This window comes from Rhinopithecus roxellana, chromosome 2, assembly GCF_007565055.1.
Source record: "Rhinopithecus roxellana isolate Shanxi Qingling chromosome 2, ASM756505v1, whole genome shotgun sequence".
Taxonomy (NCBI): Eukaryota; Metazoa; Chordata; class Mammalia; order Primates; family Cercopithecidae; genus Rhinopithecus; species Rhinopithecus roxellana.
This window is the reverse complement of record NC_044550.1, coordinates 56,508,812-56,536,259: the sequence shown is the minus strand read 5'-3', so window position 1 is coordinate 56,536,259 and position 27,448 is coordinate 56,508,812. Positions and strand designations below refer to the sequence as shown.

The window sequence follows — 27,448 nt, the reverse complement described above, 5'->3', positions numbered from 1 at the left end:
CTTTATTACAGAAGTGTCATTGTTGCAGCAAAAAAATCAGCAGTCTCACCTTCCACCTTTACTACAAGTGTACCTACCAATGCTGTCAGTGTGGTTTCCTCAGTGGATTCAGTCCAAGCCTCAGATGTGGGAGGAGAATCACCAGGTGAGCTAGTTATCAGTGATTTCAACAAAAATGTTTTTAGATCTCATTTTAGCAAAGCTTAGGATTTTTGATTAACTTAAAATTTGAGGGCACATTAGAAACCATTGTGCTTTTATCCTGTTGATTGTTTACTACTTTTCTGAATAAATTTGAGTAAAATTAAAAGAACTTAAGTCGAGGATTTTAGTATTTTCTCCACTCAAACCTAATATTGTGTGGTAGATGAGATGCTGCTAGTTGGGTAGATGAGTGCATGGATGAATCATAGATTCATAAAAATACTTTTTTCCTTTGTTTTCTTTCCCTGCACTTAAGAAGATGTATATTGATAGTGGCCTAAATTAGAAAGTCTTGTTGACATATAATCTTTTAATATGGTTACTGGTTGTCAAATATTTATATAGTATCCAATGCTTTGTTTTTTTTTTTTGGCATTTTTTTTGAATTAGAGGCTTGGAAAGGAATGCTGCTCTGAAGTGTAGCATCATTCTAACAATGGTCATACTGGCTCAGTTCCTCCTATAGCAATTTTATTTTTGTCCATCTCTCCTTCTACATTCTTTCCATGTATAAAAGCATATATATGGATACAGAATTATTTCCATGTATAAAAGCATATATATGGATGGATGCAAGATTCTATACGATGATGGGAAGCTTTGTGGTGATACGGGGTAAACTTGAGGAATGTGCAGTATTAAAATGACCAAGTATAACAAAGGGGTATCAGTGGTTTTCTTCTGGATATTTTGATGTTTCTTAAGGTTAATAACAAGATATTGTACCCACCAAAACATTCATCTTATGATTCTAGGTTGAGATTGATGAAAAATAAAGAAATTTTGAAGGAATGGCCTGGTGGATTATATTGAGAACAGAAATAATGCTGTTACTTCTTTTGGGATATCTCAGGCCAGGGTTTGCCTTCTGTTCTGCTGTTCTACTTTATTTGGCAAATTAGCGTATCTTGGAGAGTTTTTTCCAAACTTGATGTTGCTACTGTCCAGTAGCTGGGAACTTTTTTTCCTTGATGTGTACTATCTAATCATATATCCTAGAAACAAATACTATGTTTATTTCTTTTGTCTTCTCTCTCTTTTTATTTGTTATTGTACTTGTGTTAACAAAAATATATTTTATCAAAAGTTTTAAACCTGTTTAATTTTTTACTAATTTTATAGTACTTAGTGATAAGAGAAAATGTTCAGTACGTTAAGTAAAAGAAAATTATATGCAATTCTTTACGTACCATATAATTACAACCAAGTGGCTTATCTACCTTCTTTACATGGTGAAAGCAAGAAAGTGTATTATGAAGTCATTTGGCTCTCCATGAAGTTGGGCTACTGACAGTTTTGATTTTCGAAATTTACTTTAGGTGGTATTTCTAAAATTTAATTAATAGTCTTGTATTATTTATATTCTTAGGAAAAATAGTAATTAGAAATTTTTTTCTACTTTGAAACCAAAAGCTGCAATTGTATCAGAGTTTTGTCTGTCTTGCTTTTAATTTTATAATTTTTTTCAAAAATTAATAGACTTTTTAAGATCAGTTTTAAGTTTACAGGAAAATTGAGTTTGAAGTACAGAGAATTCTCAAATACCCTCTCATTCTCTCCCTCGCTGGTTTCCCCTGGCCCAGTGAGAATTACAAAGGAAAATGGGCCTGAAACTCTAGCAAATTTTTCATTTTTATTGTTCCATTATACTCTGATGCCTCTTCCCCCCCCCCCCCCCCCCACTTTGGAGAAGAAATAATTTGATAATTCATTTGGAGCTGAGTATGCACATTTCCGCTTCTCCATCCCATCCAAAGTCCTTTAAAAAAAGAATCATGGCCGGGCGCGGTGGCTCAAGCCTGTAATCCCAGCACTTTGGGAGGCTGAGGCGGGCGGATCACGAGGTCAGGAAATCGAGACCATCCTGGCTAACATAGTGAAACCCCGTCTCTACTAAAAAAATACAAAAAAAAAAAAAAAAAAAAAAAAAAAAAAAAACTAGCCGGGCGAGGTGGCGGGCGCCTGTAGTCCCACCTACTCGGGAGGCTGAGCCGGGAGAATGGCGTAAAACCCGGGAGGCGGAGCTTGCAGTGAGCTGAGATCCGGCCACTGCACTCCAGCCTGGGTTGCAGAGCGAGACTCCGTCTCAAAAAAAAAAAAAAAAAGAATCAACTATGGTTTTTCTAGAGTAGTCCCTTTTGTGAAAATGCAATAGTTATTAATATCTATGAAATGATTTACATGCCATCTTTTAAATTCAGTTATAGTAAATTTTTCAGTAACATCCCAAATCAAATGTGATTTCAGAAATTCAGAGTATACTGAGTAAAATATTTTCTCATACTGCCCTCTAGTTTCAGTTTAGGGAACAGACTAAATAGGACCGTTTGATTGCCTTTAAGTCTGTTCTTTAAAATTTAAGTCATGGAGTTTTCAGAAGAGATAAGAAACAGCTGAGACATATGGGTAATATTTTACATGTAACAGTATTATACATTTCTCTCTGAAGCCATTGTATTTTTTCCAGTAAATTTATTGTAATTTAAAATACTCACTTTGAAAAACTATGCAGAATTACAAAACAATTTGCTATCTTGAAGACTGTTGTGTTTATTGGCAAAATCTACAAAACCCTGTACCATTGATCCAGCTCATAATGTATCTTATTTTTCTGTTGCTTAAATTTTGTATGATTTTTGATGGAGTTTCTAAAATGGTTACCAATTTTTTTTCCATCTTGAACTAGAATTTTAAACTTTTCTCCCCCCCAACCCTACCCCCATTAAAAAAAAAAAGTTATTCCTTTTTCAGTTATTTCAAGTCTTCCTTGTGATGATGGTCTTTCTGTTTACCATTTATTTTGGTTTCCACATCTGACTCTTCTTTTTCCTCTTTCACTGTGCTCTTGTTACTGTCATATGGGTTCTCCATTTCAGTGTATTGCTTCTGTTTTATTCCGTTAATTGATGCCATGAACATTACTGCCTTGATAAGAAAAATCTAACCTAATCTAGTGTTTTTGGTTGTCCTGCTTGTTACTCTTCTACCGCCCCACTTTACATACTTTTGCCTACTATACTTGCCCTTGCACTTGTTAAGTACTCATTTCCACATGGAATCCACCCAACCCCCCAAATAGTTCTCTCTCCCTTGTCAATATTTTTTTTGACTGATACATTTTTTTTTTCTTTTTGGCGGGTCTCTTGATTTAAGTTATTTGCCATTAAAAGAAGTAGATAAATATATAGACGGTTCCAACGTAACAATTTTTTGACTTTATAATGGTGTGAAAGCAATACACATTCAGTAAAAATTGTACATCAAGTTATCTGTATGACCATTCTATTTTTCACTTTCAATACAGTATTTAGTAAAGTATGTGATATATCTAATACCTTATTATAAAATAGGCTTTGTGTTAAATGCATTTGTGACCTAGAATATAGATGCTCCTTGACTTATGATAGGGTTACCTCATTATAAACCATTGTTAGTTGAAAATATCGGAAATTGAAAATGCATTTAATGCATCTAACCTACCAAACAGCATAGCTTAATCTTCCCTATCTTAAATGTGCTCAGAACACTTACATTATCCTACAGTTGGGCAAAAAATATACTTGATAGAAAATACGAGGTTTCTGCTATGACACTCATATTTTCTGTTATATATTCACATGATACCTTCAAGGAAATTCCCATTTGTGGATATTTGGAAATTTTGATATTAAAATGAGACACATTTTACATGTGGTACAATTAAAGAGAAACTGAGATAGATACTTATCACAGAAACAGAGTTAAAACTTGCCAGGTTTATATGAGGTCACAGCTTTTTCTATGAAAATATTACCACTGAAATAATTTTATAACCCATAGGAATTGATAATTTGTTTGCATTTTGAAATAATATACATTATTAAGACTATAATTAACATACAAAACTTTTTTGGTGTACAAATTTCAAATTTTAATTTGAATAGCATACCTTGGCTTATGCAGCATTTTATCAACCAAAAGAACTAGTCTAAGAGCAACAGTTGTATCTTCTAATTAATAAGTATTAAAATATATTCATCAGAGGATAAGACATATCCTTTATTGCATGTTTTCAAAGAAAATAAAAGCAAAAGTGATTTTAGTAAATATATCAAAATCTGGAAATTTTATAGTCATCAGCAAAAATTTGATTACCTAGAATACAGTATCCTTTCTGTTTTCTTTTCTTTTTTTTTTTTTTTAAATTGAGGCAGGGTCTTTCTCTGTTTCCTAGGCTGGAGTGCGGTGGCACAGTCATAGATCACTAAGCCTTGGACTCCTGGGCTTGAGTGATCCTCCTGCTTCAGCTACTCAGGTAGCCAGAATTACAGATGTGTGTCTCCATTCCTGGCTAATTTTAAAATTTTTGTAGAGACAGGGTCTTGCTCTATTGCCCAGACAAGCCTTGAAATCCTGGCTTCAAGTGATCCTTCCACCTTCACCCAGTATCCCTTCTTGTATGTTAAAATATTATTACTCTGGTTTCTAATATGCTGTTTCTCTGTACTGCAAAGCATACATGAATAAATCAAAATTGAAACTAGCTCAATAAAGGAACTAAGTATACTGTTCACTAATTTATATGCCTGGTGTTTGCTACTTTGCAGAATTTACTAGAATATTAGACAGTATCTGTTTATCAGAGCCATATAGATTATTAATTAGTACTTTTTTAATATTAGGGAAATATTTGAGTCATAACCATATTTGCTTTGTGTAAGATTTGGGCCAATAGGCTTAGTTGTATTCATTCAATAGGATTTATTTAATTAGTTTTTACTGGGCATATAGACGATCCCTGGCTGAATTTACTGGTTCAGAAAAGAGAGAGAGAAATGCAGTGTTAATGTGTTTAGGGGTTAAAAAATTGGCATTTGTTTTAATGATTCTTTATTGCAAGGGACATTAGTTATTTAGACCCGCAGGGACCTTAAATAAACAATTGCCTACTCCCCAGATAGATGCTAGACAGATGATATATTTGCATTTTCCTTTTTGTCCTTTTGAATGTCTGGAAAACTGTCAGTTTGAAGGAGCCAGTTTATCAGTGCTAGGATAAGGAAAAGATAAGTGAGTATCATTCCACATGTTGGAGGTAGCTTCTGCATTTATATATTTGTGATCATTTGCTGGAAATATTTAATGATAATTTAATTTAAAACAAATTGATTGAAAGTTTATATTTTTATCTGAGTTGAAAAAATACAGAATGTGTTTGGATATTACATTTTTTTCCCAGCAGAAATGGAGAACAACCTAGTGTGAAATTACTGATGTATTTAGTTTATTCTTTCATGTGATTTTTTTCTTATAACTGTTGCTGGTTAATTTATTATCCTTGTTGGTAAAGTGTCTTCTTATGACTTAAGACATTTTGTAAAAAATGCTGTATTCTCTTTTAGAATTGAAAATTGGCATTACTTCTAGGGTAGTGTGGGGAAATAATTTTTGTTACTGCTTTATTTAGAAGCAACAATGCTGCTTTTCTTTTTCACATTTCTAATACACATTTCTCATTAAAATTTGTATCATTTACAACCGTGGGCAGGGTGTGATGATTTACACCTGTAGTCTCAGCACTTTGAGAGGCTAGGGTGGAAGGATCACCTGAAGCCAGGAGTTCAAGGCTAGCTTGGGTAACTTTTCACTTCAAGAAATTAAAAAATTAGCTGAACGCGGTGGTACATGCATATAATCTCACCTACTCAGAAGGCTGAGGCAGGAGGATCACTTGAGTCCAGGAATTCAGGACTGTGGTGAGCTGTGATCACACCAGTACACTCCAGCCTGGGCAACAGAGCAAGACCTCATCTCTTAAAACAAAAAACAAAACAAAACAAAAACCACAATAAACCAGTTAACACAATAAAGGCTAATTTTGCCTAAAGCCTCATGCATACTTTCCCCGCCCCCCCCCTTCCCCCTAAAGCCTTGTACATACATTTTTTGGGGAAGGATTTATTTTTTCCATTTCTACTTTTAAGTAAATGGGACCTTATGTGTTCCTTTATATTAGCATTGGAAAAGCTCAAGAAAATCCATCAATAATGCTAATAGAGAAAATGTCTGATACATTGCAATAAAAAATGGTCTTCAGGCCAGGCACAGTGGCTCACGCCTGTAATCCCAGCACTTTGGGAGGCCGAGGCAGGTGGATCACGAGGTCAGGAGATCGAGATCATCCTGGCTAACATGGTGAAACCCTGTCTCTACTAAAAATACAAAAAATTAGCCAGGCGTGGTGGTGGGCGCCTGTAGTCCCAGCTACTCGGGAGGCTGAGGCAGGAGAATGGTGTGAACCCGGGAGGCAGAGGTTGCAGTGAGTCGAGATCGCGCCACTGCACTCCAGCCTGGGAGACAGCGAGACTCCATCTCAAAAAAAAAAAAAAAAAAAAAAAAAAAGTTTTCAAAAACTATCACCAGTAAAAAAAAACAAATATTTTATTAATCACTGGTAACAGTCAATGACCCACTGTGATTCGTTGATCATATTGTTGTCAAGAACTTAGAAAATTGCAGGTGTCATGTACCGAGTGTAATAAAGCCAATGGGTCTGTGAAGTACTTCACTGAGTGTTGTATATAATTTTAGGATTGGACCTGACTCTTAGAAGTGCCAGATACCAAAGGGTGAAAAAATGTTTTTCAACTTCACTGGTCTTGCCCTCTAATTTGAAATTTTATTGTGAAAAATACAAAAATAGCAATATTTTTATGATGAAATGTGAGTTGCTGTATATGCTTTTAAAAATTGTCACAATGGGCTGGTCATGGTGGCTCACGCCTATAACCCTGGCACTTTGGGAGGCCAAGGCCGAAGGACTGCTTGAGACCAAGAGTTCGAGACTAGCCTGGGCAACATAATGAGACTCTGTCTCTACCAAAAAAAAAAAAAAAAAAAAAAAATAGACGAGTGTGGTGATATGCACCTATGTTTCCAGCTACTTGGGAGGCTGAGGCAGGAAGATGGCTTGAGTCCAGGAGTTGAAGGCTGCAGTGAGCTCTGATCACACCAATGCACTCCAGCCTGGGCGAGAGAGCAAGACCCTGTCTCAAAAAAAGAAAAATAAAAAATAATTGTCAGCATGATGAAGTGTGTGCTTTAGCTTCATTTTTAAACGAATCCTATGCGTCCTGACCACCAGTCACTTGGTTAGAGTTTTTAGGTACAGTTAGATCTCAGCTGAACAGGATGGTGAGGAAGGTAGGACTGTAAGCAATACAAAGCTTCCAGTATAAAGGAAAGTCAACTTTGATTATCAAGGGAATGGGAAAGAAGTACGTTGTGGAAAAGAAAGATTAACTAGGCCGGGCGCGGTGGCTCAAGCCTGTAATCCCAGCACTTTGGGAGGCCGAGGCGGGTGGATCACGAGGTCAGGAGATCGAGACCCTCCTGGCTAACACGGTGAAACCCCGTCTCTACTAAAAATACAAAAAACTAGCCTGGCGCAGTGGCGGGCGCCTGTAGTCCCAGCTACGTGGGAGGCTGAGGCAGGAGAATGGCGTGAACCCGGGAGGCGGAGCTTGCAGTGAGCCGAGATCGCGCCACTGCACTCCAGCCTGGGCGACACAGCGAGACTCCGTCTCAAAAAAAAAAGAAAGATTAACTATAGTTAAGTTCATTTTGTACTAGGAATGTGCTCACTCTAAGAGGTGGGCTCAGTAATCATCCAGAGGTTAATTGTGGAAGATTCCTGCATTGCCTGCTTTCCAAAAGGAACCAAGCTTGTTGGGGGGTAAAATTGTCTAGATTTTTGGATCCTTACATTTGACTGAGACCTGGTAATCAGAACTGAGGGTTGTTGATCAAGTACTGCCTAAAAAACAAGCATGTTTCAGGAAAGCTCAAAATTGCCTCAGATCCTTGCTGTTTTTTCATCAGTTAAATCCACAGAACCTCTGATTAGGTCCTAGCTATGCTTATCTATATCCAGAATTAACTTTATTTGCCTTACCAAAAAGAGCACATTGAATCAGCATGCCTAGATACAATTGAAGTGAGCCTGAGGGAGTTCTGGGAGTGGTGTGAAGCAGAGGGAAGTGTTGTGTTGTGTGTGTTGTGTTGTATTGTTATTGTATTGTATTGTTTTGTATTGTATTGTATTGTATTATATTGTATTGTATTTTAAGACAGGGTCTTGCTTTGTCACCCAGACTGGAGTGCAGTAGTGCAGTCTTGGCACATTTCAACCTCTGCTCTCTAGGCTCAAGTGATCCTGTCACCTCAGCTTCCCTAGTAGCTGGGACCACAGGCACACACAACCATGTCTGGCTACTTTTTTGTATTTTTAGTAGAGACAGGGCCTCACCATGTTTCCCAGGCTAATCTTGAACTCCTGAGCTCAAGCAGTCCTCCTGTCTTGGCCTCCCAAAGTGTTGAGATTACTGGCATGAGCCACTGCACCTGGCCAAAAATGGCAATTCTTCTTCTTCTTCTTTTTTTTTTTTTGAGACAGAGTCTCACTTTCTCACCCAGGATGGAATACAATGGTGTTTGATCAGTGGGAGCCCCTTCAAGCTGGCTTCAGTGTCCTTGTGACATAACCTATTATTCCTTGGACATATCCTATCATTCCTTGCTTTCTACACAGCATAACTAGATGTTTCAAACTCATTTGGTGCTTTTCTTCCACAGATCTCGAATCAGCCATTTCTTTCTTAACACTCTGGACACCAAGTGTTAAGATGTTGCTGCTTCCGTGTCCTCTTAGTGGACAGAGCTAGAGGCGGTGTGTGTGTTTGTGTGTGTGTGTGTGTTTGTATATAAAAGTCTATAAAATGTATACTGTCGTTCACATATTACCATCTCTCTATTGCAACCATGATTTCACATAGATATGAATTCTACAATTCTTAGTTTTCTCTTTTCCTTGAATTCCCTCCTCACACTGGCTCCGGTAACTTTCTGTGGGCCAACACAACCTCCAGCCTGATGCAGATGCTTTCCTTGATGTGTTTCTAATAACTTTTGGACTGAAAGATTCAACAATGTTTGGGAAAGAGGGCCCTTATTCTCTTTAAAGCATAGTGTTTTTGTATTTGCAGCATAATGGGAAAATAACTGATAATAGTTGTGATACAAGATTACAGATTCTCAGAGGTCTAGGCTTCTAACCCTGATTACATTTGTTGGTGCAGTTTAGTCCTTCACTAGTGATTTGATAACTGAATAATGATAGTTTCCATGGTAATGGAGGTTTAAAGCAAAATTTGGAATGTAGGTGTTTCTGTGTTGTTGCTATATTAAAAAAATACTTTTACTTGTAACTTTCTGTTGACACTTGGTGTTGAATAGAAGGAATTGTGAACCTTATTTCAGGAGTCAGGATTTACTTTTCTCTTGCTTTTTCAGCTCACAGTTAGAAAGATTGTTCTGGCATGATAATTGAGCTCGTAGCTGAGGTTTATATATGAAAGGATTTAGTTGTTAATTGTTAGATTTCAATGTTATCCAAATAGTAATGGACATAAAAATACATTATAATGCTTTTATTGACTGGTATAATGACATTCTTTTTATTTAAATCTTCATACCTAAAAGCAGAAAATTCCTATAGATGGTTATTTTTCTTTTATAGGCAGTAGATCATCTAATGCAAAATTGCCCTCGGTTCCAACAGTTGATTCAGTTTCACAAGACCCGGTTTCAAATATGAGGTATTTAAGCTACTAACTTGAATATTGTGATTCATACCTTTTGATGACTTTTTAAGCTATCTAGGTTTATTTTACGTCATTTCATTTCAATTCTTTCTTTCAACATATATGACATTTAGAGGCTTGGGAACATTTTAGAGGTTCATTTTCGTTTGAAAGATTATAAGATGTACAAGTCATTTCATGATATACAAGTCACTTCATGAGAAGTGACTATTTGTGTTAAAAATAATTGCTGCATGCATAACATATTTACATAAGCTTATGACTTATGTTTCAAATGATTGCAAATTGAAAGTATGGAATTTGTTGTTTCTCCTCTATAAAATGCTGATGTAGGCCGGGCGCAGTGGCTCACGCCTGTAATTCCAGCACTTTGAGAGGCCGAGGCAGGCGGATTACTTGAGGTCAAGAATTCAAGACCAGCCTGGCCAACATGGTGAAAACCCATCTCTACTAAAAATATATTTAAAAAGTAGCCAGGTGTGGTGGTGAGCACCTGTAGTCCCAGCTACTTGGGAGGCTGAGGCAGGAGAATCACTTGAACCCGGGAGGCAGAGGTTGCAGTGAGCAGAGATCATGCCACTGCACTCCAACCTGGGAGACAGAGAGAGACTCCATCTCAAAAAAAAAAAAAAAAAAAAAGCTGGTATAAGTGGTAGCCAATCGGCCAAAGCCACAATGATACTGAATTGTAGATAGATTTTTATTGTCACTTACCTTGTTTAATTGGGTTTCAGAGTTTAATTTTGAATGCTATGAGTGTATTTTCCACCACTGGAGTCTTAGTGGCCAGAGTCCTTGATTTTCTTTACCACAATTGGGAAATCCATTAGACACTACAAATGTAGGTACTTGAGTGCTTCGAGTGTGGCTAGTATTTACGATACTATTCAGGGATAACAAGTTCTATGAGTTGTGTAGAAGAAAATAGTATTTAGAGTAGTGCCTGTGAGGAGATGGTTATTCACAGCAAAATTTATATATGTTTGTGTTGATAGTTTCAGTAGCAACTGCTTTCTTGGTAGTACGAATAGGAGGTACTCCTAGTGTGAATAGTAGATAACTAGTGGCTTTTTATGTATACATTTAATTTGTAAGTTAGAAACTGAAGCTGTGGATATCTGTGAATTTTCTGAAATGCTGTGGACCTTAAAAACAAAAGTCATTGGCCGGGCGCGGTGGCTCAAGCCTGTAATCCCAGCACTTTGGGAGGCCGAGACGGGCGGATCACGAGGTCAGGAGATCGAGACCATCCTGGCTAACACGGTGAAACCCCATCTCTACTAAAAATACAAAAACCTAGCCGGGCGAGGTGGCGGGCGCCTGTAGTCCCAGCTACTTGGGAGGCTGAGGCAGGAGAATGGCGTAAACCCGGGTGGCGGAGCTTGCAGTGAGCTGAGATCCGGCCACTGCGTTCTAGCCAGGGCAACAGAGCAAGACTCAGTCTCAAAAAAAAAAAAAAAAAAAAAAAAAAAAAACAAAAGTCATTAAATGTATCTGTGTATGTATATATGAATACATGCATATATAATCACAAATGTATATTAATATATTTTATATATTTATGGCACATTTGCAACTATCTCAGTTTATTAATAAATTTAACTATCAACAAAATGATAGTTTTGTTATAATTTGCCTTTAAAGTATATTATTTTCAGGAGGAAAATAATTCACATCGCATTAGAAAGGGATTATTGACTTCAATAAAAAAGAACCGCTTTTTATAATTTATAAGCACTCAGCATCTGTTGAGTCTGTACTATATGCTGTAACTGTGAATTTTAAAATGAAGTCATGGTTCTTGAACTCAATGTGCTAATGGTTTAGTGGTAAATAGAAAAATTTGTTGAAAACTTGATGAGAATTTATTTAGATTATGATGGGCCTAAAAACAAACTGCTCTTAACCGGCCAGGTGAGACTCCTAGTAAGTATTGATGCTTGGAGTGGTTGTTAACCAGGATGTTTGTTGGAGATTGTAGGGGCAAGCTAGATCAGGATAAAAACGAATATTTTTGGCAGAAGGACTGCTATACATAGCAGTAATGTCTCTTTAGGTGATTTTTAATTTTTTTTATACAATTATATATATATCTATGGAAACACATCTTTATTTTCAAAACTAGAAAATTGATACAATCTGTTGAGTAGTTCAAGTAACTTAATGTCTTTTCATTAGTATTACAGAGAGGCTTGAACATGCTTTGGAAAAGGCAGCTCCTCTCCTTCGTGAGATTTTTGTGGATTTTGCACCTTTTCTTTCTCGGACACTTTTGGGTAGCCATGGACAAGAACTACTTATAGAAGGAACAAGTAAGTGATTTTTCTTTATTTTATTTGTATGCATTTATATTTCAGGATTAAAAACTTACATGGATGATGAGATAACATGGAGTTTCATTGTTTACGTGTTGCCAGCCTTTGACAAGGTTTCTCATAGTCTGTGTCTTTTGAAGAATGTGTCACGTGTCTATTATGTTGTAATCTTCAAGATTTTTATCAGTGATTTGGATGAAACACAGAATTATGTGTTGAACCAAAGAACTAAGACTTTTTTTTGATACATTAAAATTAACTTTGAGAGCAACAAATTGGAGAGACCAGTGTCACAGGATTTTACTTGAACTTAGAGCCATATGAACAACAATGTATTGCCACATAAATAAGGAATACATTGTTATTAGTAGAATAATGTTTTAAAAATAGAGGTAACAGCATTTTACTCTATACTGCTTACATCATTGATAGATTACTGGGTCTCTTCTAGGTAATGTACTTTGAGATTGTCAAACTAGATAGCATGCTGAGGTAGGTTGCTGAGGGGATTGGAAACCATGCTATTTATGGAGTGAATGAGGAATAATGAGACCTTTCTTTTTTTTTGTTTGTTTGTTTTTTTTTGGCACATGGGGCATTGCCATGTAGTGAGTCCCTTCGAATATTAGAGAGAGAGAGACAACCAAGTGAAAGTAGATTTACTGTAAATTTCCTCGGAAAGCAGATAGTAGTTCAATAGAGGATAATTTCTTAATGAGTTTAAGAGTTTAACAGACTGACTTCAAAATACCAATCTTCATCTTCATACCTAGGATTTAAGTAGTTTGAGATACCTATATTTGTTGAAGATACCTATATTTGAGTTAAGATACCTATATATAGTTTCAGATATCTATATTTGAGTATTAACTGTGCAATATGAGCACTTCGTTTGACCCTTACAGTATCAGTAGGTAAGTATGAAGCTTTAGCTAGGAATTTCATCTCTTCTATAGATGTAAATGGAGTTGGTGATGAGTGATATTTTCATGCAGTCAAAAAGTAACAATGAATTTATTTGAAAAAGAAAGTTCAGGCCGGGCGCGGTGGCTCAAGCCTGTAATCCCAGCACTTTGGGAGGCCGAGACGGGCGGATCGCGAGGTCAGGAGATCGAGACCATCCTGACTAACATGGTGAAACCCCGTCTCTACTAAAAAAATACAAAAAACTAGCCGGGCGAGGTGGCGGGCGCCTGTAGTCCCAGCTACTTGGGAGGCTGAGGCAGAATGGTGTAAACCCGGGAGGCAGAGCTTGCCGTGAGCTGAGATCCGGCCACTGCACTCCAGCCCGGGCGACAGAGCGAGACTCCGTCTCAAAAAAAAAAAAACAAAAACAAACAAAAAAAAGAAAGTTCAGACTTTAGAGATACTTAAGTTTGGTATAGCAATTTCCTTAGATCAATTGAAGGATATAATTTATTTAGCTATGAACCATTTGATGAAGAAATGAATGACTTTTACTTATGAAATAATATAATTTGGAAAGAATTGAATTTTAAAAATTGAAGAGTCTATATTTCAGGGCTTTTCCCTAATTTATAGTTTCATATATGAAACTTTTTTTAAAAGTGGTGTAACAACTTATGAACTATGTTTAATTTTATTACAGTGAGTAAGATGTGTGTATTAAATACAGCTTCTCAGTATTGTAAGACATTGTTGCTTATTGGTCTTTGAATTTTATAACAGATAAGATAGGATCATATTAAATACCCAGAAGAATTAGGAATGGACACTTTTATATTCCCAAACAAAATTTAATTTAGAATCATTTTTTACCAATAAATTTTGGTAAAACTGTAAGAAGGAAGAAGTTGTACTATTGCTCATGTATAAACTTGAGCAGTGCATATTCATTGGATTATGTTTGTAAAAATAGCAAACAAATCTAAGAGTTCTTATGTGACTTACATATTTTATGTTGTAAGGAATGTTTTGGATTGTGGTTTCATGTACTGTAAACAGAAAGGATTTAAAAAGAGGTGATTGTGGCATAGTACTGTACAAGCAGCATAATACTATACAGAAAGCATTAGTATAAATGGCAGGAGACTTTGGTTTTCATTCTGTCCTTGCCAGTGACTAGCTGTGTGACCAAACATTACAAAGCTTCTTAATCTTTAAAAAATATTCTTATGAGTTTTTTAGTTATAAAAATATTTTAATGAAAATTTCAAATTTTCACAAAGTAGGAAGTACAGTATCTATTAACTTATTACCAGCTGTCCAAACCATATTCATTTTTCCATAATTATTTGATATCTCTACTTCCCTTTATTTTGCTTTAGTATTTAAAACTATCTTAGATGTTGTGTCATTCAACCCTTGAATACTTAATAGCATGTAAAAAAAGATGTTTTCTTACATAATCACAATGCTGTTATTACACCTAATAATAGTAACAATAGTTTCTTAATCTCCTCTAATACCCAGGCCATATTTATCTTTAAGAAATATATATATATATGTGTATATACAGATATATATGTGTATGTATATATGTGTATATACAGATATATATGTGTATGTATATATATGTATATGTGTTTGTATATATACACATATATACACACACATATGTATATGTGTGTATACATATACTTTTTTTTTTTTTTTTTTTTTAAGACAGAGTCTCACTGTGCCGCCCCCGCTGGAGTGCAGTGGTGTGATCTTGGCTCACTGCAACCTCTGCCTCCCGAGTTCAAGCGATTTTTGTGCCTTAGCCTCCCTAGTAGCCGGGACTACTAGCATATGCCATGAGACTGACTAAATTTTGTATATTTTGTAGGGATGATGTTTTGCCACATTGCCCAGGCTGGTCTCAAACTCCTGAGCCCCAGCAATCCTCCGGCCTTGCCTCCCAAAGTGCTGGGATTACAGGCTTGAGCCACCGCGACTGGCCATATGCCCTGTATATTTTGAAGACTTAAAGCTTAAAGTTAAATTAGGTGTAATATTTCATATTACATCATGCCTGGAATCTCCTGTAACCTGATTGTCTCAATTGTAGTGATGTTAATTAACCCTTTTTTTCAAGTAGTTATAACCCTTTGTAAGGGTTAATTTTTCTAAAGAGACTTTCCAAAGGACAAAGAGAACACAAGCTTGAACATTTTAAATTATGTCTTACAATTATTATATGTGAGTTCACTGAATCCTTTTATAAATATGATTAATTATAGAGTCTTAGTGATCTTATTTTTTCTATATCTTGAAACATTTTGCTATTTCACTATTACACATCAGCTATTCTTTGCTGTGGACTAAAATTAAAAAAAAACAAGAAACCCACGAATACTGGAATTGCGCATGGAGTGATGGTGGAAAAAAAATAATTACTCTTGTTTATTACCCTCTGTCGTTGTATTGCTTTACCCCAAGTTTTGCATTGTGGTTTTTTTTGAGGCAGAGTTTCACTCCTATGCCCAGACTGGAGTGCAATGGTGTGATCATGGCTCACTGCAGCTTTGTCTTCCTGGGCTCAGGTGATCATCCCACCTCAGCCTCTCAAGTAGTTGGGACTACAGGTGCATGTCACCATGCCCGTCTAATTTTTTAAAAATTTTATTTATTTATTTATTTATTTATAGAGATGGGTTTTGCTGCATTGCCCAGGCTGTTCTTGAACTTCTGGCCTCAAGTGATCCACCTGCTTCGGCCTCCCAAGATGTTGGGATTACAGGCATGAGCCACTGCACTCTGCCCGCACTGTGTTTTAAGAAAGTATAAACTTGCAGTCTCAATGGGGCCAAAACTTTTTTTGGGGTAGGCAAAACATATCTTAGATATTACAATGGTTTGTGACCCTCCAAAGGGTCACAGTATCTCTGTACAGTATATGAACATGTTATTTAGCAGGAAGGACTTCATAGTGCTAAATTTGTGTGATAATTTGAGACAAGAACCTGGGCCATCCCATTTTTCTAAAAAGACATGTTCTTCTGTCTTGTGGGATGATTATGTACCACAGTTTACTTGATACAGTTTCTAAGTAGATAAATGCTAAAGGCAGGTGTGCATATAATGATGACTAGAAGGAAAAGTTTATATGGAAATAAAAAATTCAGTGGATTGATTATTCTAAATGTTTGTAAATCTGAACAAGAAAATATTTTGTAAGTCTCAAGCAAAGAAGATGTCTGTCCTCTCTTTAACAAAAGTTTTAGTCATCCAATTTTTCCAAAATGTTGGATTTGATGATATAAATTCAGGAAGGGAAACCAGAATTTATGATAAGCTAGAGCCTATTAAACATGTATTTGAAATTTGGACTTAGTGTTTATAAGACGGATATGTTTCAGATTCATGATCAGCATTTAGTTTTATCTAAAAGATAATGCTCATTTGGAGTATATGTATATACCTTCAAAACCAGGAAAATACAGAGTAAAACTTCTTGAGTTTATTATCCTTAAATTCTTATCAAAATTTCTCATGTTTATTACCATCCTATTTTAAAAAATAAGATGACTTAAATATAAAAAACAAGAGGATTCTTATATTCCAGATAGTAAATAGTCATGACTGTGTTTTCATGGTATACTTGAGGATTTAGATAGATCGATGGGTTTAGATGGCACTGGCTTACTATCTGGTAAGTCATTTGATCCTTTCACTGAAGTGATATATCTGGGTGAGTCTCCACTGAAGAAATTGCAGTGGTCTTGGATCATAAAATCCCAGATTAGTGCAGATATAAAACTCTTGACTTGGCATCCCGAATTTGTCCTTTTAAAAAGACTAACATTTTCTATCTTTGAAAAGCCAACCAAAAAATAATCAAACCAAACCCTATTATTCTACTGTTCTACTGAGAGTTTTAGAGAGGTCAGATTGTGAGCTGGTTCAAATCTGTAAGCTTGCAGTACTTCGTTTCTTTTGATTGAGACAGTAATAGGGTGTGTGTGTTTGTGGGTGTATAAAATGAAAATGATAGTTCTGGCAGTAACTTACAACTTGACCTTAAGGTTTTAGGACCTTCCTTTGGGTAATTCTTAGAGTATGACTGAATCTGAAGAGAGATCTACAGGTTTATTATTTGTTTTTTCGCACATGTGATGAGTGTCATCCATTGGCAAAAATTTAGGTCAAAAATAGAAGTGACGTAATTCTACATTTTGATGTTAAGTTCCTTGTTGGGGTTATCCTCTATTTCTTTGATCCCAATGTTATTTTTGTGTTTACAGTACCAGTGTCCTTTAGACAGGGAGCCTAAGGTCTGTTATCAGGTCTCTCTTGTCTTCTGAAGCCTTTACTCATTCAGAATTGAACATACTCTCCACCCTGCCCTGCAATACATCTTCCACCACTCTCCTCCAAATTAATTGTTCAAACCAAACTATGAAATGTTATTTGACCTTTTACTAGCTTGGTCAGTGAATACATTTTTTCCTGAATATTCATATCCAACTGGAAAGTAGCTGTGAACCTTCTTCTGGTTTGTTAGCCTTTATTATTAGAAAATAAGACTGAAATAAATAAATAGAAATGTGTATGTATAACATTTTTCTTAAGAATATAGGTATATGGGCTGGGTATGGTGGCTCACACCTGTAATCCCAGCACTTTGGGAGGCCAAGGTGGGCGAATCACCTGAGGTCAGGAGTTTGAGACCAGCCTGGCCAACATGGTGAAACCCCGTCTCTACTAAAACTACAGAAATTAGCCGGGTGTGGTGGTGGGCACCTGTAATCCCAGCTACTTGGGTGCTGAGGCAGGAGAACTGGTTGAACCTGGGAGGTGGAGGTTGTGGTGAGCCAAGATCGTGCCATTGTACTCCAGCCTGGGTGACAGAGCGAGACAATGTCTCAAAAAAAAAAAAAAAAAAAAAAAATATATATATATACACACACACACACACACACACACACACACACACACACACACACATATATATGTATATGTATGAAATATGATAAGTGTGGTGAGAGGGACAAAGGAGCACCTATAAATCTCCCTAATTTTGGATAGCTCAAGGTCTTTTTTTAAAAATTACTGTTTTTCATTATCTGAATAGATATATAATAAAAGGGCCCATCAGGGCCCAGTGGCAGGAATTCTAGTTTTTGTAGAATAAAGCAATAAGGATTGATGACCTAATAATAGAAAGATCCGAATTTACTTTCTGGAAATAATGGGCTTTGAAGTTGGAGCAAAACTGAACTTCTTTTATTATCTAGGTTAAATTTAAGGAAAAGAGGCAAGGTTTCAGACCAGCAGAGGGCTACACCTGCAGTAAGAGATGGAGTATTGCTTGCCTTTAATTTCGGCCTTGACAGCATTAGCCTGAGGAGCCATGTTCATCTTAGCCCTACAGATATCACACTATAGTTAATAACTTGCTTCCTAATACAATATAGAGACATTCTATAGCTAATTTTCTTGCCAGTGCTGACACTGTTACCATCATTGCTATATTACATATTCTTTCAGACATTGAGAAAAATGGTTCTAACATTTTTTAAAAAGTGAAAGGGGTGAACAGCCCTTTTAACTTCAATGCTATTATAAGGCTAAAAAATGCCAACATGTGCTATCATTAGGTTGGAAGCATTAGTATTTAAACAGGGAAGGAGAAAGAACTAAAGAGAAAGATAAAGGGAATGGATAGGGTACCTGGAAGAGTTTTCATCGGGAGAAAAAAGAAGGTAATAGGGTGTTTAAGAGCCATCAGGAATTATTTTTAGATGTTATGCTCTGGAACCTAAGCCTGTGTTTGCCTAGAAAAATGTAGAATAAAAAAATTGTAATTTTTCTGATTATTGGTAATGCAATTTAATAATTTAGTTCCTTTAATTATTGGCATTGCTTTTTAAAGATACTAATTATAAAACGTTCTTTGAATGAACTACTTTATATTTTATTGGTAATTAAAACCAAAGACTTACTTTAGATAGGTATTAATTCTATAAAATATCCTTTCTAAAGATATTTTTGGTGAACCAAAATGAAACATAAAAGTAAATGAATTAATTTATAAGAAATCAAGAATATATAACAGACAACGGCTTGCATTTCTGTTAAGGTTTAGTGTGAGGTCAGAGGTCAAGGTACTAATAAGAGTGTTTGGGATGTCTGCTGCCATGAAACAAAATGGAAACTTGATTGATAGCTAGAGGGTTGAAGGGAGAGAGTGTGGTGGAGAAAGCAAAGGTCAGGGAGCCATTTCCCTTCTCTGCATGTATAATGATCAACTCTCTCCAAAACAAAATGTAGATGATATTGATCAATATGGCATATGTTGTGCACATTTCTATGAGTATTGTGAAATGTCGTTATATATGAAGTTGTAATAAATGTTTTAGTATTTTGAAAGCTGAAATGGAATACTTCACAAAAAATAGTGGTAGTTTTGAAGCCAGCTTTAAACTAACTATAGTGTACCTTATTTAATCATGTGATTAAATGTGTACTATTAATAGTTTGAAAAAATAATTTGAAAAAACAGTTTGGATGAAATTTTAACAAATCCTTATTTGTTTTCTTTATAACTTTTCTTTTTAAAATTCTCTTTAAAATAGGTCTGGTTTGCATGAAGTCTAGTAGTTCAGTTGTGGAATTGGTTATGCTACTGTGTTCTCAGGTGAGTGGCAAGAATAAATGTTGAATTACAAGTAGATTCTCATATGAATTTATTTTCATGGGGGATTTTATATTTGCATTACTGAAATTTTTGCTATAATACAATTGTGAGTTTGCTGTCTTAAAAGAATTTTAGTTGGATTGCTTCTTATTTTTGATACTTGCAGATAAGTTTGAAGCAAGTATGAGAGGAAGTGAGAAAAGTTTTTAGAGTCACTTTAAAAGTGTCCAGATCAAATGATCATGATAATTTCTTTGCTGTATGTATTAAGGTTATAAAAACAGATTTATTTCTATATCTTGTGGAGTGCCATGCTGACTCCACTGGGAATCATGGGTTTACTTCCCTTTTGTGCAGAGGTTATAAAATGAGCGATAAATGATTTTGAATCCTTGTCGTTGGTAATTATTTTTGACATGCACAGTAGATTTGGGAAAACATTAACAAAAAAGTGGCAGCTATCATAATAAGATGTAGAAAATAAATTTCTAAAAGCAAAATTACTTTCAGTGTTCCAAAACCTTGTACCTCATGTGGTAAAGTTTAATGATTTTAAAAAAAAACTTATGTAAAAATCATATATCCTGCGAGGTTTTCTTTTCTGTTTTGCAATTAAACAGATGAATGTTTTTATTGAGAGTTTTCTTTGTAGTCTTTTAAAGTGATATCTTGCTGGTAGTAAATCCCCCCACTTAAAACTTTAAAATAGCCTTTTTTAATAGGAAAGGTATTGGTCTAGAGGTCAAGGGTTTTGACCCATTTCAAAACCTTTGACCTTCATTTACAACACTCATGGTTTACTTGCCTAACGAATAAGGATAATGCAAAATTAATGTTTCTTTGCATCGATTTATTTGTTTTAGTGCCTATATGCCAAATTTATTTAGACTGTGCTGATGGACATTTCATGAATATAAATTAAAGAATCATAGAAGGTGTGAAAAATCAATACTATGCATTGTCAATAAGGTGCAATAAGAACAATTACTTCTAGAGATTACACCTAATGGATTTTTGTAATGAACTTGTGAGGAGTAGTTACTTAGTAGGCTTATTATTCTTAGATTTAGTGAGAATCATGTTTCTATAATCATCTCATTTAGAAAACTCCATTTCTTCAAAAGCTGACTAGATAAAATTTCTCATTAAGTCATCTGATTAGAAATAATTGTTTCTTTCTTGGATAGAACTTGCCATATAGCATTCTTATGTCTACATGAAATTGCCCACACTTTAAAAGAGCACTCACTTTTGGTTTTGGATGTTTCCTTACAAGAATATAAATTTATTGTTCATAGTGATATAATTGTTTCATAGGTGAATTTTGACAGTGAAGTTTTACTTTCTAGTTTAGAATAATTGAATGTATTTTTGGGACATGGAAGCTATTTCCAATATAGCATATTTCATATTTTAATGTCAGGAGCTGCAAAGATAAAGAATGACATGTTTTAATACACCTATTTATCATGTATGTCACAGTACTGTTTAATACTAATACAATCAAATGAGTTATGAAGATCATGTAGTAGAGTAAGTTTCAAAAGTCAGAAATTGTCAAGGTTTTTGTGTGAATAAAATACATTATTGGGTATTTGAAGTCCTTAACATTTTTTGTGAGTTCTTCAAAAGTTCCATGGCATCTCTACAAGATGTAGCACAGTGTGAAAAATGATGTGAAAAATGAAGCTAGAATTAGCTCCAGATGTATACAGATTGTTCCGGGGTGATAATTACATTTTTCACTTTGAATTTTCCTAATTCAAAGAGGTCAACTTGGCAATCACAAAAGTGATTTATTTTGTTAAGAAGTGAACTGTCTTTTTCTACATGAAAGCTTAAGAGATATGAAATTGAATTTCAAGTCGACATTTTACAGATCCTGGGTGGGGATGGCTTGAGTTTGATTGATAATTTTTTTTGGTCTGAGATAGGGTGGGAAGCAAAAGCTACCATCTTGCTAAAATTTTAATTAATTTTTTTAAGAGGAGATGGAGAGGATTGAGTGCCAAAGATCGAAAGATCAGGTCAAAAACTACTTTTTAATCACATAAATAATGGGATATGCTTATGAACTTAACATCTGCAAATTTGATTTAGAACTTTACAAATTAGTTGGTGTTAATTTCATGACAATCAGCCATGCTCTGATTATTTTTCTTGAATCCATTCAAAACTTATATTCTTTTTGTGTTATTTTTAATAGGGTGTTTAACTACATTTTATTGTAAAAGAGAATTTAGAGCCTAAATTTAAGAAATGAGGAAACGATCACATTTGGTTAGCTGACAATAAAACCAAACAGATCACTATATATTTTTTTCGACTTAGATTGTAGTTTTCAATGTCCACTCATTCACCAGTAGTTGATTAGGCACCATTTCATATTTTAGTCTATCGAAATGTTAATATTGTTTAGGCAAAATGTTATTAATTAGAGTTGGAAACCTCTCATAATACTGAGCATTATATTTTTGAGTATAATTAATATATGAGGTTTGTAAAATTAGATTTATTCATCTGTTGAATCCCATGTAAAGTAATTCAAGAATGACTGAAGTTCCAAATATCAATTTAAATCCTCTTTATTTCTTAAAATAAAACTGCTTATATTCTTCAGGAAACTATGTTCTCTGATGCTGACACACAAAATTGAACAAGTTCTCAACTGTGTTTCAGGTGGTTTTTCACAAGCATGCAACTTATTTGTGTGCCAAATTTGTTGTATATGTGTATAAACCTGTTTTAAATATATATGAATTTAAAGAAAATGTTAAATAAGTGTTTCAAGTAATATTACTCCAGCATTATATAAAGTGTTTGTGTCTTGTTCATTTGACATTAATATCATTTTTGAAAGACTTGACGTTGCGTTCAAGGCCACTTTATAAAAGCGTTGCGTTGCTTGTCCTAATTCAGTCTGACATACATTCCAATAACACTACCTCCCTTCTTGGGTTTAAAGCTAAATTTATGACTGTGCATTGTGAAGTGCATCATTTAAAAATGGTTTCAACCCAAAACATCTAATAAATAAATAATGTGTATGGCTACTCAGTAGTAGACTTTGTAGACTAGAAATCATTCCATCGGATACTCAGCAGTCCACTATCGGAGAGGGCTGTCAGATAAATCTTGTGGTAGCTGCATTCATGTCCTGTAAATCACATATTATTGTCTGAGCCTTCTGCCAGGTCATCTATTCTTTTCCCATTTATCAGAAATGCATACAGTATATAGAAAAACTAGAAGCACCATATAGTCTGGACTGGCATCCTGTCTGAGTAATTAATTAGCAGCAAAGGTTAATTTAAAATTCTATTTTAGTCTGATTATTCTTTAAAAAATTTTTCAACAAAATATGTAGATTGTTGCTGTTTTGGGAAATATTTTCTTTACATGAAGGTAATGATGTGAGGTTTGGTCATTTTTGACTTGTGTTTCTTTCTGTACCTCTGAATTATTTTAAAATTATAATTTTATAATAAGAATGAGATAGTTCTTTTCTTATGATTATTTTATGTCAGTTTTATGTTTGAAATTTTTTTCCTTGATCTTTCGTAAAATGTTTCTTTATTTTTTGTTCTTCTATACTTTTCTCTAATCCCAAGTTTCTTCTCCATTTTGAGTGTATTTTTTCTGAATATATGATATTAATATTCTTTTTTATAGTTATGATGATTTTGTAGATGAATATTTTCAGTATGAGAAGATTATTAAAACACTTCTCTTCCATCACCCCCAAAAAACGCAAACCAGCTCTATCCATGGCACGAAAGGGTCCTTTACCGTTAGGCCTCTCTTAATGCCTGTACCTCATTTCTTACCATTTATTCTCAAGCCATGCTGAACTATTTAAAGATACCCAAATATGCCATTGTATTTCTGTGTCTTGGTACATGCTTTTTCTTTCCCTAAACTGCCCCTCTTTCTAACTTGGTGACTTTTGTTAGCTGTTGCTTGTCATTCAGCGCTCAGCTTAATTATCTCATTCTCTGAGGATCATATCTATAGCTGATATCTTTTTGTCTTAATTTTAGCACCCATTATAGAATTTACCACAAATTGTAAGTATAAATATGCTAATTGGTTTACTTGTTTATTGTTAGTGTACCTCTTTGTTTTCTAGACTCTTATGAATCTAACAGTTATTTACGCCTTGTCCATTAATGTATTTCTGGTACCTAGCACATTATGGCTTAGTGAATATTTATGGAAAAAATGAATCAGTTAGCTAGCTCCTAGATAAATTACAGTTTCTTCTGGAAAGTTTTCCTTTAATCCTCTCTTACCTACAACTGTATGCCTAAATGAGGTATTGTGCAGAACACTTACCCATACTATCTTAATTTCATTCTATATTTAAGTTGCCTGTTGTTTTCCTTTCTCTTCTATGTAGACTGCAAATTTCTTGAAGACAAGCACTGTGTTTTTTTTTTTTTCTGTTGTATCCCCAGTGTCCAGTATAGTACTGTTCAACCATATAAATGTTTATATATTTGTATAATTGATAAATCAGTGGTAACATGGATCATAAGTCACCATATTTTGGACTTTGCCTTTTGGTCTTTTTCATTAGGAAATATCCCCATACTTTCCTATGTTAATTAGTTGTCATATTAAATCTTCATTTTCATTAAGACAACTAATTTTATCATTACCAAATAGTGTAGTTGTGTTCATTTATGAGCGGGGCCTTTGGTGTTTCATTTTCTTTTGACTTAATCAAATTCACCTCATTTATTTTTTTTTTAAGACAGGGTCTTGCTCTGTTGCCCAGGCTGGAGTTCAGTTGTGCAGTCATGGTCCACTGCGTTCGACCTCCCAGGCCTGCTTCAGCCTCCCAAGTAGCTGGGACTACAGGCACATGCCAGTACACATGGCTGATTTTTTTATTTTTTTGTAGAGATAGGGTCTCCTTATGTTTGTCAGCCCGGACCTCTTTCTTTTTTTTTTGTTTGACACGGAGTTTCGCTCTTGTCGGAGTGCAATGGCATGGTCTTGGCTCACTGCAACCTCCGCCTCCTGGGTTCAAACTATTTTCCTGCCTCAGTCACCTGAGTAGTTGGGATTACAGATGCCTGCCACCATGCCTGGCTAATTTTGTATTTTTAATAGAGATGGGGTTTTACCATGTTGGTCAGGCTGGTCTTGGACTCCTGACCTCAGGTGATTCGCCTGCCTTGGCCTCCCAAAGTGCTGGGATCACAGGCATGAGCCACTGTGCCCGGCCCTAAGCCTCGACCTCTTTTTTAAAAAAACACTTTAGCCCAGGTGGGAGGATTGCTTGAGGCCAGGAGTTCAATACCAGCCTGGGCAACATAGCAAGACCCTATCTCTACCAAAAAGAAAAACATCTAACCGAACTTGGTAGCATGTACCTGTAGACATAGCTACCCTGGATGCTGAAGTAGGAGGATCGCTTGAGCCCAAAGGTTCGAGGTTGTAGTGAGCTAGGATCGCATTGGTGTACTGCAGTCTGGGTGACAGAGGAAGACCCCGTCTCAAAAAAAAAAAGCAAAATCAAAAACCTCAACTTTATTGAGGTATAATTTATATACAGTAAATACCTACACATTTTAAGTGTATTGTTCAGTGAATTTTGACATATACCCAACCATTTTGATCCTTAAATTTCCCTGTGCCTCTTTTCGATCAGTCCCCACCTCTGTCACCTCAAGTTGCCAGTGATTTGATTTCTGTTACTGTGAATTAGTTTTACTTACTGCTGAACTTAATATAAATAGAAATTTATTTATTGTAAGTGGAGTGCTTAGCTATTCATAGTGTGCTGTGTTTAGGGTACACTTCAACCTTTTTTTTTGTTTTGTTTTGTTTTTAAACTAAAATTTACCATCTGGTATTAAGAAAATGATGTATTTATTTCAAAGAAATAATTGAGCTAATGAAATAAAGGATCATTTTTTTGCCAACCAAAAAATAGGAATTTTGCCTATGAGTTGCTTAATCAAAATAGAAATAAGCCTTTTTAATTTCATTATGCATTTCTTTCACCTATAAGAAAATCCTATGATATGAAGTTTTGTATAGCAGTTTGATGAGGCCATTATTCTGTACATTTAGAATTTTCAGTTTTATGGTCAATCAGGTTCAGTTCAAATGCTGTCTTTTCTACAGAGCTTTGTGTGAATATATCTGCCTTGCCCAAGCCCTTTACTTTATGTCTGCTTGTGGTATTATTTATTCATTTCTTTAGCAAACATGTATCATATGCTTTTAAGACAAGCATCTTCTTTTAAGGAAACAATCATCTATTATTCTTTAAGCAGTAGAAGAGACAATTAGTGAGAGAGACAAATAATTGTAATATAAGATAATAATTTTAAACAGACATTAACAATTTTCCTTGGTTGGAATTGTGGTAGCCATGTGCTTGTTTGATCAACTCTGTCTGACTTTTTCAATACAGCAAATTCCACAGTGAGTACCTTGTGATGATAATAGTAGATATTCTGCCCAGTATGGTGGTTTGCAACTGTAATCCCCGCTAGTGGGGCTGAAGCATAGAATTGCTTGAGGCCAGGAGTTTGAGATCAGCCTGGGCAACAACGTGAGCAGACCCAGTCTCAGAAGAAATTGTTCTGTGAAAAAAGTATACAGTGTTAAATAAGTTTGGCAAATGTTGGTTTCAATACATTTCAATTTCAATTTCAAAAAGGAATTTTTAATTCATTCTTGATGTGTTTGTAACTTATCCTTAGAATGTAGTTATAAAAATTAGTGGATATAAATTGATTGTCCCTGAGCTTTGTTATTGTTACTACCTATGACCTTTTGATTGCGGATGGAATGAGAATCAATAGGGTAGGCTTCTAATACACTCATATCGTTTTGCTTTAGAGCTGCTGTGAATGCTTTGTTTTTATAATGTACAAAGCAGCCAAGAGAGTAGGTATTCTTTGCTGAAATGCTCAGAGTTCATTTCATGTGCAGTAAAAGCAGTTGACCTTAAAAGAAGGAACTGTAGACTTGTAAGGATTGGATAGGAAGTCTATGGTAGTTGGAGAGGTTAAGTGAAGATTCAGGCTGTATAAATTGTTCATGAAAAAGTTAGATGCATTAACAATTCTAAAGTATTTAAAATCAGCTCAATAACTGTACTTTATGCTGATATGGCAAACATTTATGTTTTATTGATTGAAAATTTTATAACATAACTTTCTATTATAAGGTAGAAACATTTGTCTTGAAGCAATAGCAAAAACGTTAATACAAAATAAATCGGAGTAAAGTACTTTATTTTTCTTTTCAAAAATAAGATAGGTTGATGGGTTGGTGAGCATTAATTGATCTTTATTTGAGTTTCCATAATATTGATTTAAAGTGCTGTTACAACCAAAGAAAAACATAATTTAACTTTAGTTTCAGGATTTGACCTGAAATACAGGCGTCCTATGGATTCACCAGCACACTAGGATTTAGAAAACACAACCTTTGAGGTAAATTTTGTGGAACTGGCAGTACACCCTGTGGCTTGGCAGTCTAGTCAGAAGGATGATACCATGCTGACTCTATAACTAGATCTTTGAACATTATTCTCAAGGGTGGTAAGTGAAAAACAAAGTAATATCAACTGGCACTTAATTCTGCAAGTTCCCTGCTGATTGGGGTATTCAGTGAAATGGAACTCTTCCTGACAGGAAGTCAGCCTATGAGTGTGGAGACATCTGAAAATAAAATGTGTT

General features: G+C 35.1%; 1 protein-coding gene across 3 annotated transcripts in view; it reads left to right on the top strand.

Moving 5' to 3' along the window:
• LRBA (LPS responsive beige-like anchor protein) overlaps positions 1-27,448 on the top strand; it is a 779,214-nt gene that overhangs the window by 200,601 nt on the left and 551,165 nt on the right. For all 3 annotated transcript variants that reach the window (XM_030916318.1, XM_010372523.2, XM_030916327.1), the window contains exons 31-34: positions 12-145; positions 9,761-9,839; positions 12,024-12,157; positions 19,681-19,742. In XM_030916318.1, coding sequence (XP_030772178.1) covers positions 12-145; positions 9,761-9,839; positions 12,024-12,157; positions 19,681-19,742 — 409 coding nt within the window. The remainder of the gene's footprint in view (positions 1-11; positions 146-9,760; positions 9,840-12,023; positions 12,158-19,680; positions 19,743-27,448) is intronic.